Below are 16,047 nucleotides of genomic sequence, written 5' to 3'. Positions count from 1 at the left end.
CATTGCTGCACCGCGGCTGACCAATGCGAAAGGTTGTCCACGTCAATGCGATGACAGCCGCTTTGCGCGAGCCGCCTTTACCCCATACGTGCGAATTTTCTTGTACCACTTTCCCTTCTCTTCGTAGCATGATGACACTACTGAGTGACTTCATCGATCGGAAAATGGTGGGCTGATCTCGGGAGCGGTGCAACACGTCAGTTGCAGAAAGCTTCGGCGTGGTGGCACGCCTTTCTTACTTGCTTCGCAGTGATGCTATCGCTAGAGGTTTATTCCTAGACGTACAGATTTAGTGTCTTTCTTTATTAAACTTGGAGATTTTCGTAAGGCTCTGGAAATGTCACATTACGCGACCTTATTAAATATGTTACACTGTAATCATTTTCTTCTCACTAGAAAAGTTATAAAAATTGATAATTCTGGCTATTTCGTGGCTCTTTTTTTTTTTCATTTTAAGATGATCTTTGTGTTCTGATGGGCTGTGCGACACAAATAGCAGTGCTAGTACGCGAGATTAATATACGCTGAATACTAATCATATTTGCAGTAGTAATAACTAAGCACGCACCTATCACGAGCTCCCGAGGGGTTTTATGACTGTGAAACAAAGACAAATTATGTCTTGTAGGGCACATAAACACATGTCGAGTTTACGTTCACTGCGTGCCTCCGCCGAGCTATGTCTGCATGTAAATAACCAGGAAGAATAGAGTGGACCAGAGTGAAGGTAGGACTGAAGAATTCGTAAGCTGGCAAGGGTTGAGTATTGCGGAAATGGTGTGATGAAAAAAGGTATGAATACCGTTCGAGTGTTTCAGTCTTTCCGTCGCGCCCTTTACGTGAGAGGAAAAAAGTTACGAATACGTTTGGCCAGCCAAACGTAAAGAGAAAAGACTTAGCTATCAACCAGTAATTGATCACCCACGTGCTATCGGCAACCAATGAAACGCCAACAGTGGAGCACGTGAACCAAGCATTATCGCAACTAATGCGCGTGCCGTCCCGTTATATTGGCTGGAAGTAGTTGCGCTCATGCAGCACTACGCGATTCAAATCCACTATTTTCGCCTGTGTTTCTGCTCTTCTACAGTGATAATGCTGACCGGCGTGTTCATGCTCCACGCCTTTGGTCACTTCTGTTTTATTTTATTTTATTTATTTTACGCTGAACACTTCGTTTCGAATATCATAAATAGAAAAGACGTGAAAATATCTCACGGTAGCGGGGTCGCGCACTGCTGCCATACCGGTTGCGTGCGCCTGTCAATGGTGATGGCTGGACTGCGCTCATTCTACCTTTGCTGGTGCTTTATTCACATGCTCCACTGATCGCATTCCATTTGACGTCGATAGTACGTCTATTCAAAATATTTCAACAGCGATTGCAAGTGTGGAAAATTATAGATAATAGATTTATAAGTGGGGTTTAACTTCCCAAAACCGCCATATGATAATAATAGATGTCGCAATGAAGGGCTCCATAAATTTCGACCACATAGAGTTCTTTAACGTGCACCCATATCTGAGCACACGGGACTACAGCCTTTTCGCCTCCGTAAAATGAAGAATAAACCACGAGCTTACAAACTGCATGTAAAATACCTGAATGATCTCGTCCATGTCTTCAATGCGTGCGCACAGTGAACTTGATATGGAACTCTGTCTCTGTGGCAACTTGTGTTATTTGCAAGCACTCTATATGCAAATCTACATAGCGTCTATAAGAAACACCTTGAAACGTATTTTAATTGATTGAATGATATGTGAGAATTAATGCCCCAAAACCACCGTATGACTGAGACGCCATGCATAGTGGAGGGCTCCGGAAGCTTCGACCACCAGCGGTTTCTTAACGTACACCTAAATTTGAGCACACGGGCCAGCAGCATTTTCGCCTCCATCGAAAACGCATCTGCCACAGCAGGGATTTCATCCCGCGACCTACGGGTCAGCAGCTGAGTACCTTAGCAACTAGACCACCGTGCCGGGGCTTAAAAGGCCTTTTCTACACGTTTTTACTTATAAAACAAGACTCAGAAGAACTTGGACACACAGCGCACTATGTTAATACCTATGTTGTTAAGATTCAATTAGCCTGAATATTGACATAAAAAATATAATCTGGGCCTAACTCTTGTAATCTAAGGAATTTTCGAAAGCCAATCTAGGAATAAAACGTTGTCTTAGGTTGACACCACTGGTGTTTCGTCACGTCAGTCGGGTTGGCGTGCGGAATTGACGCGGTCGTGCATGGCAAGCAAAGGCCGATCGCTCAGTGTAAGCATGACTCAGGAGCAACGCGCTTATGAAGAACGGAGACAGAAGCGTACCCGGCAAATTCACCGGTCACAGCTTCGTTCGCTTAATAAGATACAGATATGGCACTGACAGAGTGAACAATAATCACTTTGCCTCTAGATATAGTATGTAGTGGCGCTGTGCTGTCACGTATCTTGAAACAAAACTTAATGCTGTCTACACTTCAATAATTGTGCATCTGGGAATAGTCCAAGACGATTGGCGCTATCCAACTTCCTGCGCAGGCGAAACTGCCTCAAGGTCCTCATACTTTGGCATAAAAAGCCACGCTCTCCGAAGGATGCAACCTGCCCTAGCTGCTGCCTTAGGCGTATTGTAGGTGACGTGATTAAAGTTTGCGCATCCTCCTTTTCTCTTCGGTGTGTGGCCTAATAAGTGACTAGATTGATTTATATGTGAGGTTTAACATCCCGAATCCACCATATGATTATGAGAGACGCCGTAGTGGAGGGCTCCAGAAATTTCGACCACCTGGGGTTCTTTAACGTTCACCCAAATCTGAGCACACGGGCCTACAATATTTCCGCCTCCATCTGAAATGCTGCCACTGCAGCCGGGATTCGATCCCGCCACATGCGGGTCAGCAGCCGAGTACCTTAGCCACTAGATCACCGCGGCGGGGCAATAATTGAGTAGATAAGCTAGCTAAAAATTATTCGGAAAATATTCGAATTTATGAACGCTCATTAGGGGGCGAGTCGGGCGGATTGGTACATATTTTCAGATTACTGCAGTGCTCTAATCATACAATGACAACCACTGATTTTTCTACGCAAATAATCGCTCGTACTTGTCATCATGTGTTGTGCTTGCTTGTTCGGAGAGCTGCGGTTATTCGAACATATATGCTGATTATTTTAGCGTGCACAAACCATAGTGGAAAATACTGACTGCTCTGAATTGGAATGAACAACAATTGATTCATTGCTCAAGGACAGTTTTCCACCCTTGAGCAAAGTATAGGTAGAGGGGCCTTTGCCAGGCAGTCGTATTTGCCTTACGCCCCTTCCAACTATACAATGACTGTCTAAATAAGGTTCAAATTCAATTCAAATTTCTTATTCAATTGTTGCGAATGCTTGTCCCACATGTTTAACAGTAACGCTTAACCGTACCTGTTGTCGGTAGTGAACGTCAAAGCTAACATGCTGGTCGCAGGACGTATTCTTATTCTAATGATTTCCGTTACCGGTTCTCTCTCCCCCTTAAAAATCAAATTATCTAGGAAACGACGACTGCAACCATGACCAACACCTCCCCCCCCCCCCTTCACCTAAATCACCGAATAGAAAAAAATTCATTTGTCCACTTGCTGTTACAATCAGGCCAGCGATAGTGAAGAGTGCACTGCAGAAGAGCGTTATTCCCCAAACTACTTAAATGCGGTCTTTGTAGTGCTAAAAATAAATGCCATTTACATTTACTTCAGGTTGTATCCCCTCTCGAAATAAAAATGGCAGTCATGTTCTGTCATCTGTTTGTTAAGTTACATTTGGCGTCTCAGAAGATAATTTTGGAGCATTAACTTCGATGACGTGCATTGGCCACACAAACCCGTACAGTAGTAGTTCAAATGACGTACACGTAAATACATCATAGTTATCCACGTTTGAAACAGCGCCACTGGAAAAAAAAACTTATAATTGGAGGTGTTTTCGCAAGGCTGCTCTTTCGCGTTTCTCTTAGCCGTTTGGCGTTTAATATTGAAGTATCATTAGGCTTTTGTAGAAAACAATATAGCAAAATAGTAGGAGCCGCGTATTTCAAGGTCCAACAAAATTTAGTATTAACTGAGGCACCGTGAGGCTTAATGCTTCATGTCTGAGCAATATTTCCACAGCAAAGTGATGCATCTCCTAGCTGCAAAAACGGGCACCTTAGTTTATTTGAAGGGAAGGGAATTGAACTTTCACTTGTTATCTCTGACGATGTCGTCGTTGCGCAGGCCTGGTGGGATGCGCCTATTTTGTGCTGTACGCGTGGCGAGTTCGCAGCACGCCTGAGGAGGATCCTTGGATTAGCGATGCGGAGTACGACTACATCGCCCTCGGACGCACAGCTAGGCCTTTGCCACCATTACAGGTACGTGCCAGGCCGACCACCCTGCATACTTTGTAGATTATTAGGGCAAGTGCAGTATGGTACAGCGCAAATGAGACAAAGGTTTTGAAGCCATGAAACTTTGCAGCTGAGCACTGCACGCGAAGACTCGATTGGTTTACAAATCATCTGATCAAACTTACAGTGAAATCAGCCAGAATATCCGGATTCAACACTTCATATTGTAAATTAGGTGGAGGTATAAGGTAAGCTACGTCGTGGGTTCTACATATATTTAAGAGGAGTCTACAAGCCCATGGTGACTTTACAGATACACTGAATTAATGAAGAAAATGAAATGGCAAATGGCAGCGAGATTAAGCACAAGAGTGGTTGGCTACACTGCGCTGGCTGAACGTGAAATGAACGTGAGTTGATCCCTTTTTTAACATTACTCAACTGCCAAAAAAATTTCATTGTTTTAACCGATAAATGCTTTAAATGAAGTGGAAGAAAAGAGATAAATATTGGTATGGTAGGCTGTTGCCAAAAAACTAACGTAGGATGGGATAAACGACTAACTTTTGTCACAAAGATTCCAGAGTTACCGATTTTTCGGACATGTTTGAAAACTTGGATGTTTTCATGGGAACTCTTCAAGCCCTATAAAACCAGTGTGTAACAACGTTTTAGGTTTCAGATGCTGAAACTCTTCGAAGTCTCCACTTTTTGCTATAATTCCATATTTCCATAGAAGCCACCGCTTACAGGAAAAGTCTCGCACTGCATGAAGAAGTCTTCAAACGTCTTTTGAATGGTGTCGGCATGCTAATCAACCCCTTCACGAACCCCACTCGCGAGGATTGGCAAGCAGCCCTGCTCGGCTGTTCTCCTGGCCAACCAGAAGGCCCTGGTCCACCAAGCCCAAGTCGCATTGGTCGCCTTTGGGGATCTGTAAGAAAAAGCCTACCTAGTGTTTATGACGGGTGGCCTGCACTGAGCCATTTCTCGCCTGCCCCGGGCATATACATGTAATTAAGATTTTTCTCTGGCTCTCCCACACCGTCGTGGGTATATTACGTCCGTTTCGCCGCATTGTTAGTGTGCTCTGCAGAAAAGCATACTAATAATACGAAGGAGCTGGGTGTTGTAAGCGAAGGTTCAGCAGCTTGAATTTTTCGTTTTGTTCTTTTGTTTTCATAAATGTTTTCATTAGCTTTCGGAACAGACTCAGAAAAGCTACATTCCTTGTTATAACTAATAATGCAGCATGCGGGAAATGCTGTAGGCGGGTTATTTTCCCATAGAAAACATTCAAAACTTCACGGTGCTTCAGCTTGTCGTTGTTATGATCGATATGTTATTAAAGCCGGTATCGTTACACATCGGTTCTACTCTATTAAGATAATACAAAGACGAAAACAAGGGGTTTAATTAGTGCACTATTGATGAGTGCTGATTGTGTAGGCGATAGCAATGATCCTGGAATGACCTTCATTTTCCGTCAATTTTCGCCTTACCTCCTACACCGCATTCATCCATCCTGTTATCCTTCCCCCTCATGTAAATTTTGTGCCTCCTCCACAGCAGACTTGAACCACATCATGTGGCGCTGCCCTAAGCACCCTCTTCCCCCATTCCTGAAACGCCTAATTTCTAGTGAGGAGCAGTGGGAGGCTGCCTTGCGCAGCTCGAGGCCCGCTATCCAGGAGGCCATCCTGGAGTGGGCTGAGAGGGTAGAGGAGGACTACTTCAAGTAGTTCATCCCCACCACACCCTTTCCTGTTGCCCCCTTCCCTTTAACAAGGGATAAATAAAGTTGTTCATTCATTCATTCATTCCCTTGTTTCTGGTGCTGCCAGTTATAGTGAACGCATTACAATATATAGCAAGACAAGCAGCATGTTGATTTTGTCGTTATATGAAACCTTATATGTTCTGCGAATTCCTTGGATATTGAATATTGTTACAGCTTCAATGGGCACTTACTGACTTTCTTCTGGTCCGTCAGCAAAATGCAGCTTTCGATGGCTTCACTGTATATATGCTGGTATAAGAGCTGAAAATTGCAGTTTTTACCACCACTCGACATGGAGTTTCGTTCTGTGCTGCAGGCAAAAGCTCTCGAGGCTGGTAGCTCGGACCTCCTGAACGCCAAGGAATGCTCGAAGCACGACACACCGTGGTTCCAACTGCTGACCTCTGCACCCGTGTGGGCGCTGACCGCATCTCGGTTCGCTTGTCTCTGGGGGCAGTTCACGGTGCTCACGGGCCTGCCCACCTACCTGTCCGCCGTGCTACGCATGCCACTTGCCAAGGTTACTGAGCGATGTCACATGCCAATAGCCTTCTCGAAAGCCATTACTAAAAACTAGCACAATGAAACGGTGAGCTTCGAAAGACTACTTCAAAACGAGTCTTGCAAAAAAATTCAGATTGTACAATTCGGTTATCACTAAAAGATAGAAGCTGAGTTAGGCTAAAAGCAGGCATAGTTTTATCGTATTATATTTCAGCAGGCATTTCAGGGAACATATTCGATAATTTGGCGAAATGACGCAAGAGATTTGGCCAGCACAGGGTAGGAGCGTATGACCCATTTACCTTCGACCGGTATGTATATCTTTGTTTTCTTTCCAAACTGGCCGAAAACTTGCGAAAAAATTGTGTGAGAAAAGCCGAAAGCAGTTTGAGCCATTGAGAATTGTCTGCCGTGCCATCGATACGTTCATTGTTCGTTTCTGCGTGAGTGTGTGTGATATTACTCTCTTCATGTTTCGCCATTTCATTTCTTTCGCAGAGCGGCATGATCAACGCAGGCATGTTCGCTGCCCAGAGCGTGGGCATGCTTGGAGGCGGTCTCCTGAGTGACCGCCTAAGGAGAAAGGGTCACCTCTCGACGACTTTCATAAGAAAGCTCTTCCAGACTGCTGGTGAGGGTTGTTTACCATTCGTCCTTTCAGGAACATAATCCACGTGCTTGTCACGCTAACAAATGATTACGAGAAAATAGTTAAAATTATTGTTATTTATTGACCCACAAAAACAATCCCAGTAACGCAAGTTAGGCTTGAATCGCCACTTCAGCGAGCATCGTCGTCGAATGTCGAATTTTTCTTCATGCGACAAGTTCATCAGTGATTTCCAAGTGTACTGTAACCTTACCTGCGTATTATTTTGTTAGCAAACACACACCACACACAGCGCACTTAGCGCTGTGTAGGGTTTGTGTTTCTCAGGTGGATGAGTTAGTAAATAAGTGAGTGTTTTAGGGAGTACAAAGGTGCGCTAAATGTCTTGCATTGTGACGAATTACCACCTACTTGAACAACAAGTTTCATTTACTTCAGTAGAATATAAAATTCAAAACCCTTTCAGCTTAGAGCCTACTGTCATAAAAAAATCCTGTCAGTATTGAAGTAATGGTGACTTTCACGAAATTTTGAGCAGAGTAGGCACATAATATTCACAGAGCTGTGATTTGGTGACTGCAATTCGCCTCTGAAAAGCGTCTTTTGCAGAAACAAAAAGCAGTGCGTGTGCAACAAGTCCGTGGCATTAGAACGGAAATATACCTGAAAGCTCCGTATAGAAGAAGTCACTAATACACTTATCCGTTTACATTCGACAAGGTTCTGTACTAGTAGACCATCAATTTGTGGTGAATATTTTGTCAGACCATCAATATCAATATTTTGTCAGTAGACCATCAATTTGTGGTGAATACCCTACCATGATGCTCGCCTACGTAATATTTTACTTGCACCGCACCCCACGTTTCTGGCTCGACGCCCATGAGACCGAAATCACCAGCTGGGATATCTTCAAGGAGCGACTACGCGACATCTTTGGGGACCCGTGCGGTCGCCAAATAGAAGCGCGAAAAGAACTCGCCCCTCATGTGCAGTCCTCAACTGAGTCGTATGTCTCGTACATACAGTACGTGCTCGCGTTGTGCCGGAAAGTGGACAAGCAAATGACAGAGTGACAAGGTGAGCCACATACTCAAGAGCATCACGGACGATGCCTTCAACTTGCTCTTGTATACCGACGTCACGATCGTAGATATGATTATCAACGAATGCCGCCGCTTCGAAATTGCCAAAAGCCGCCGTGTGCTGCCTCAATTTGCGCGGCTACCAAGCACGCCTGTTACATCAACCTGCACCGATCTCGGTGCCGCAACACCCATGCAGGACAGCGTGACCGGTATAGTTCAACGGGAGCTTGAGGCGTCAAGTCCGGCACTATTTCGTCCACTTCCACTCGACCATGGCGCGACACAAACGCCTCCGGCGTTCTCCGTTATTTAAGCCGTCAGGAAGCAGGAAATTGCAAAGCTCGGTTTTCCTGTGGCCTGCTCTGTCTCCCGACCCGTCTCCAGACCAATGACAATAAATGCACCACGCCATAACTCATATTTTCTTCCGCGATCCCGCAATCCGACGGAATGGAGAACTGCAGACGAAAAACCAATCTGATTCCGCTGCCACCGAGTTGGCCATATCTCCGCTGTCGCCGCAGCACTTGGACGCCCTCCAACTGGAGCCCATTTTCCTCTTCTCGCCTATACGAGGACTCCCGTCGGTATTCGCCCAGTCATCTGTAGCCTTGTTCCGACGTCCCTCACAGCCGCTCCACCGCTCGTTCGCCGTCACCTCAACGCAACCGTTCCCCATCGCCCCAACCACGCCGCTATCAGTCGCCGGTCAACAATGGATCCTCTCGGACGGAAAACTAGACAATGCAGCTACGGGAGGTAGTGCCGCATCAATTGCGAGTGATCCGAATCCTTCGTTGAAGCTCCCCACTAATACGAACTTGATTAAGGTGTATGTGGACGGTATTTCTTTGACGACGTTAGTTGATACCGGAGCTCAAGTGTCCATAATGAGTGCTCATCTGCGTCACCAACTCAAAAACGTCCTCACGCCTGCAGCGACTAAAGCCCTCCGTGTCGCTTGTGATGGAACTGTGGCCATCACTGGAATGTGTACCACTCGTGTTAGCATTGCCGGCCACCATGTCCCTGTTTTGTTTACGGCGCTTGAAAGTTGCCCTTATGACCTAATCTTCGGCATGGACTTTCTATCGTCTAATTCTGCCCTGATCAATTGTGCCGCCGGTACTCTCTGCCTAGAACTTCCTCTTCTCCGGGATTCTCACCATGAACTCCCGAACACTCTGTGCACCCCTTACTTTTTCCGGATACCACCTGAAGCTCTCACATTCGTTGAATTGGCACTCCCTCTCTTGTGCTCGACGGTGATTATATCGTGACGCCAATTTCTGATGCTCTCCTGGCGCATGACATTACTGTCTCAAACACCGTCATAACCATGGCCCATAACCAAACATATTTACTTGTTATCAATTTCCGTTTCATGAAACAACTGCTATCCCAAAGAATTTCGGTCGGCACTCTAAGACCCTTAATTACCGACCACGTCACCTGTTTTACGGCAGACGTATGTCCCGATCACCCACGTCATTCGTAGGATGCCACGTGCCTCAATGTGACTTTTCGCTCCATGATCGCCCCAAACCTCCAACCTGAGAAGTCAGCCGCGCTATGCCACATTATGGCTTCATACCACGACATATTCGACATCGACAGCCGTCCACTCGGCCAGACTTCACTCATCAAGCACCGCATTAACACAGGTGAGTCTCATCCCATTCATCGTTGACCACACTGGGTGTCTGCCACCGAGCGTAAAGTATTTTAACAAGAAGTCACCAAGATGCAAGCCAAAAGAATTATTGAAACCTCTTCGAGCTATTGGGCGTCCCCTGTTGTGCTCCTTAAAAATGAAGATAGCACGTGGCGCTTCTGCGTGGATTACCGCCATCTGAATAGAATCACGAAACACGACGCTTACCTTTTACCCCGCATCAATGACGCTACCGATTGTCTCCATGGAGCCCGATGCTTTTCTTCGATAGACCTACGATCCGGCTACTGGCAGATTGCTGTCGAGGAAAAAGACCAAGAGAAGACTGCGTTTGTAACTCCAGATGGCCTATATCAGTTTAAGGTTATGCCGTTTGGGCTATGACACGCCCCAGCCACGTTCGAGCGTATGATGAACTCTCTGCTACAAGGGTTCAAATGGTCAACATGTCTGTTATCTTGTCGATGTTGTTGTATATTCCCCAACATTTGAGACCAAACTTCAGCGTTTGTCAGCAATTCTCGACATATTCCGCTCTGCAGGCCTTCGACTAAACTCATCGAAGTGCCACTTTGGACGCCGGCAAGTTACAGTGTTGAGCCACCTTGTCGACGCCTCTGGTGTGCAGCTGGACCCCGAGAAAATTCGTGCAGTCACCAGTTTTCCTGTACCCCTGTCAGTGAAAGACGTCCGGAGTTTCGTAGGACTTTGTTCCTCTTTTAGAAGGTTTGTGAAAGATTTCGCAACCATCGCTGGACTCCTCACTGAGCTTCTGAAGAAAGACGTCATATTTGCGTGGGGTACTCACCAAACTGCTGCTTTTTCTCACCTAATCACGCAACAACGACCCCACCTATATTAGCTCTCTTTGACCCATTCGCTCCGACAAAAGTCCGAACCAATGCTAGTGGTCACGGAATCGGAGCCGTCCTAGCCCAACGCCAACGGGGACGCGACCGAATTGTCGCCTACGCGAGCTGCTGAGCGCAAGTTTTTCATTACAGGGCGTGAATGTCTTGCTCTAGTTTGGGCAGTCTCGAAGTTCCACCCATATTTATATGGCACAAATTTCTCTGTAATAACTGACCATCATGCACTATGCTGGCTTACGTCACTGAAGGATCCTACTGGCAGGCTCGGGCGCTGGGCTCTGCGACTGCAAGAGTATACCTACACGGTAACGTACAAGTCCTCACGCCTACATCAGGACGCAGACTGCCTGCGCCGCTACCCAGTTGCTGAGTCAAGCACTATGCCTGACACCGACAGGGAGACTTGCGTCTTTTCCCTCTCCCAAATGACATGCATTGGTGACGAGCAGTGCCATGATGCGTCCTTGCATGGCATCATTGAGTGCCTCAAATCACCATGTTCCAATTAGTCCCATCGCTCATTCGTGCTCCACGATGGTGTATTACACTGCCAAAGTTTTATGCCGGATGAACCGACCCTGCTGCTTGCATTCCGAACATCTTCGCTCGCAAGTTCTACATGAACTTCATGACCTTCCGACGGCTGGTCACCTCGGTGTGTCACGCATTAAGGTTTCCGAATACGCTGACGCTTTTTTGGCCAGGGCTTGCACGCTCAGTCAGAAAATACGTTGCGGCTTGTGAGAAACGTCAGCGCCGCAAAACATCATCGACACTTCCCGCCAGACGCCTTCAACCACTTGACATTCCATCAGAACCGTTCTTCCGCGTTAGCTTGGACCTGCTTGGCCCTTTCCCTTTGTCTTCATTAGGTAACAAGTGGATAGCCGGGGCCACCGACTACGCCACGCGTTATGCCATCACACGTGTTCTTCCAACAAGCTGCGCCAGAGACGTCGCCGACTTCCTCCTCAAGAACGTGATTTTGCAATACGGAGCTCCACGGCAGCTGCTTACAGACCGTGACTGCACATTTTTGTCCAAGGTCATAGCCGACATCTTGCAGTCGTGTCAAACGAGACACAAGCTGACTACGTCATACCACCCGCAAATCAATGGACTCACGGAGCGTCTAAATCGAACTCTTACAGACATGCTCGCTAAGTATGTTTCTACCAACCACACCGACTGGGATCTCGCGTTGCCGTACGTCATATTTGCCTACGATTCTTCGCGCCATGACACGGCCGGTTACTCTCCATTTTTTCTGCTGTTTGGCCGAGAACCAACATTGCCTCTAGACACCGTCACACCGTCCCCTGCAGTACCGACCAGTGAATATGCCATGGACGCTATCACGCGGGCCGCTCACGCACGCTAAATCACCCGTACTCGCCTTCTGACTTCTCAAGAGAAGCAACAGCGTTTGTATGATCAAAGACACCGCGACATTAATTTTTCACCCAGTTCTTTGGTGCTGCTCTGGTCTCCAACCCGTCAAGTTGGCCTGTCAGAAAAACTGCTTACTCGCTACACAGGTCCATACCGAGTCCTTCGTGTGGTTACTCCTGTAACATATGAAATTGGTCTTCCCGCCGCGTCGCCTTCATGTGCCCAACAGGCTACATATATTGTAGTAAGACGGTAAGTTGGGCCAGTTGGTTAGGATCCATCGTGAACTTGCGCTTGAAGCCCTACCACACTCCTAGTGACGTTGTCATTTAGATGCGCCGAGACCGTGCTTGTGCCGCCGGGGGTATGCTACATGCATGCATATTGATATTCTAGGGGGTGACGCGCGTATGATCCTGAAGAGGAAGACAAAGGGTTGTCTCCACTCGATCGTTGGTGAACCGGTCACGCCATTACCACTGGTTTTAAATACATGTTATCCCCAGCTTCGTCGATACGGCATCTCTTCTTTTCCGTCACAATATCCATTTGTCACAATTGATTGATTATTATGTGGCGTTTACCGTTCCAAAACCACCATGTCATTATGAGAGACGCCATAGTAGAAGACTCCGGAAATTTCGACCGCCTGAGATTCTTTCACGTGCGCGCAAATCTGAGCCCACGGGTCTAGATTCATTTCGCCTCCATCGAAAATGCAGCCGCCGCGGTTGGGATTCGATCCCGCGGCCTGCGGGTCAGCAGCCGAGTACCTCAGCCACTAGACCATCGTGGCCGGGCCCGCGATTGTCACAAGACAAGAAAACATGGAAAAGCTTGACTTGATAAGCAGTAGAACTTGAAAATAGAACCATAGAAGTGAACTTTCAGTGTGAAGGTGTGTATATGCTAGGGGTAACCTAAATATATAAATTAAAGCTGCAAGCTTTCTAATCGTCCTTGAGGCTAAATACTTGGGGGATCTCACCACTCAATTAACCTAGAGATGCCAAGTCTACTAAGCCGACTAAGTCTAGCTCATTTTTATTGAACTGATGGGCTCTAGCTTTTAAATGCGAAATATTTCTTAGTGAACTTCGGTGACTTTGAGCGTATCTATCTATCTATCTATCTATCTATCTATCTATCTATCTATCTATCTATCTATCTAAACGCCTACGACTTTTAGCTCTCCTGGGCGTTTCGATAACAGCATAGATACCAAACTTGGTATGGTATAATATGACTGTATGAAGAACTTATTTTACTAGTCACAACATAATGTTCATGATATAAATGTCATGCATGTCATGATTTAAATGTCATGGTCCTGCAGCTCTTGCGGGAGATTCGTTCACATCACATGTTGCAAAATTGGTATGGTATGACATGATTGCATGTCGAACATAAGTGACAAACCCTAACATGAAAATCATGACATGCGTGTCATGTGACAACAAGACTACACGCCACGCTCATGATACGCTCGCGGCCGTTTCGCTAGCGTAACATGTACCAAATTTGGTATTACGGTACGTCAATGAATGACGAAGGTGTGTGACTGGTGCAAAGATGATAATCATGAGTTACGTGTCATGTAACATGACTACATGTCACACTCATGATGCGCTCGCGGCTGTTTCGCTATTCTCATCTACCAAACTCAGTATTACGCGACGTGAACGCATGACATCGGTAAATGACATATCCAAACATGACAATCATGTCATGCGTGTCATGTAACTACATGACTACATGCCACTCTGATGAGGCGCTCGCGGCTGTTCCGCTGGCTTCACATATGCCAAGTTTGGTATAATGTTAAGCCAATGGATGACGAAGGTATGTGACCGGTTCAAACATCATAATCATAAAATGCGTGTCATGTGAGATCATGAATACATGCCACAGTTAAGTCGCCAATACATTTCGACGTAACGCAGTGCGCGTGCTCAGTGGCGTTCATTTCATCGTGTCACGCCAATGTTGTCATGCCAGGTGCCGGACCTGGCATGGCAACGCTGCCACATACTCGCAGGCGCGTGCCGTGCTGGGGTGCTTTGACGCATGCGCGTTTCAGTGCGCCCGGCGTCCCTCTGTCACGAAAAGAGAGAGATGCAGTGTTGTCTGGGTAACGCATCGGAGCGAAATACAGCATATTACATTTCGCGCTGGTTGCCGTCGAGCCACACCAACTAATGCTGGTCGCGTCTCGCGCCAGACTACAGTGCACGCGTTTTGCTAACGTAGCGCTGCTGTGCCCAGCGTACGCGCGCGTCAACGCTACATCGTGGTATATTGGACCCTTCATGATGCGCTCGTGGCCCTTTTTCCATAGTTCCGCATATAACAAATTTCGTTTACGTGACGTCAATGAATCACGAAATATTAGACTGGTTGCAAACATGATAATTCTGACACGCATGTCATGTAAAAACATGACAATATACCACGTTCAGCGTGCTCGCGGCCGTTTCGCTAGCTTCACATATGCTAACTTTGGTATTACGTGACGTGAATACGTGACGAAGGTAAAGGACACATCCAAACGTGATAATCATGATACGGAAGTCAAGTAAGGCGTCATTTACCTCCCCCTCGTCACGTTGTGCGGATTTTAAAGTGACATATCAACATTTCTCATTCATGCTTCGCATATCATCGATTCCCACTGTATGTGGAATCTGCCCATTTTTTATTCATATATTTATTTACAATATTCACACTTCAGGTGGAGATTGTCCGTGTTCGGCGTTCCTTGGCGATTTCTTGATCTACGAGGACAGCTTTCCGTGCTTAGAGAGTAGCAAGTGTGCTTATTACTGTGTGACTAACTCTTCTTCATCTACTATTGACGTACAATAGTGAACGTTAGTTAATAGTAGAGAGCTAGGAGGAGGACGTAGTTCTAGAATGGAGTGCACGTTTAAATAAACCTAAAATATCTTTCAGGGTGCTTTATAAAACGATGCCCCACTGATCTTTACAGCTAGGTTATATTCAAACAAGTGTACGCTTTAGTGTTTCACCTCGCTCTAGTGGTCTAGTGGCTAAGGTACTCGGCTGCTGCCCCACAGGTCGCGGGATCGAACCCCGGCTGCGGCAGCTGCATTTCTGATGAAGGCGGGAATATTGTAGGCCCGTGTGCTCAGATTTCGGTGCACGTTAAAGAACCCGAGGGGGTCGAAATTTCCGGAGCCCTCCACTGCGGCGTCTCTCATAATCATAGGTTGGTTTTGGGTCGTTACACTTCACATATAAATCAACCAGTCCCATTGGCTAGCCTTCGCGAGTGCTTTGTGGTCATGGGGGAGAAGACCCTCATGCAGTGCCTCGTAGAAATCATATGAAGTAATTTTTGGTTCAGTTGTGTACACATCCGTGGGGCGGCACCTTCCATTCCTCGTGTTAACAATGTTGGCGATCATGCTGGCTCTGTAAAAGATACGGTGTTTTGAGATAGCGCGTCGCTGTTCGTGGCGCTATACGGGCCACCAATGGGGAAGCGTCATTGCAGCGCTACTGCACACGCACTGTGCTGTGATGCGATGGCAGCGTTGCTTCGAGCCACAAAGAAGTAGCAAGAAGGAGCAAATCTGACTGACGTATGATATTGGAGTGGGAAACATGTCTACCGCATCTCCGAGAAAAAGCGCTCAGAAGCCCGTGTGACGCGAGCAGCGCTACCTCTCACGTAGCACCGCATAACAACCACTCTCTGAATTAAGGCAGAAGACGGATACCGTTGG

At 46.6% G+C, this 16,047-nt stretch overlaps 1 protein-coding gene across 2 annotated transcripts in view; it reads left to right on the top strand.

Moving 5' to 3' along the window:
• LOC119169867 (sialin) overlaps positions 1 to 16,047 on the top strand; it is a 94,928-nt gene that overhangs the window by 68,684 nt on the left and 10,197 nt on the right. For both annotated transcript variants that reach the window (XM_075886529.1, XM_075886528.1), the window contains exons 5-7: positions 4,265 to 4,401; positions 6,474 to 6,677; positions 7,160 to 7,292. In XM_075886529.1, the coding sequence (XP_075742644.1) occupies positions 4,265 to 4,401; positions 6,474 to 6,677; positions 7,160 to 7,292 (474 nt within the window). The remainder of the gene's footprint in view (positions 1 to 4,264; positions 4,402 to 6,473; positions 6,678 to 7,159; positions 7,293 to 16,047) is intronic.

This window comes from Rhipicephalus microplus, chromosome 2, assembly GCF_043290135.1.
Source record: "Rhipicephalus microplus isolate Deutch F79 chromosome 2, USDA_Rmic, whole genome shotgun sequence".
NCBI lineage: Eukaryota > Metazoa > Arthropoda > Arachnida > Ixodida > Ixodidae > Rhipicephalus > Rhipicephalus microplus.
This window is presented reverse-complemented; position numbering and strand designations above follow the sequence as displayed.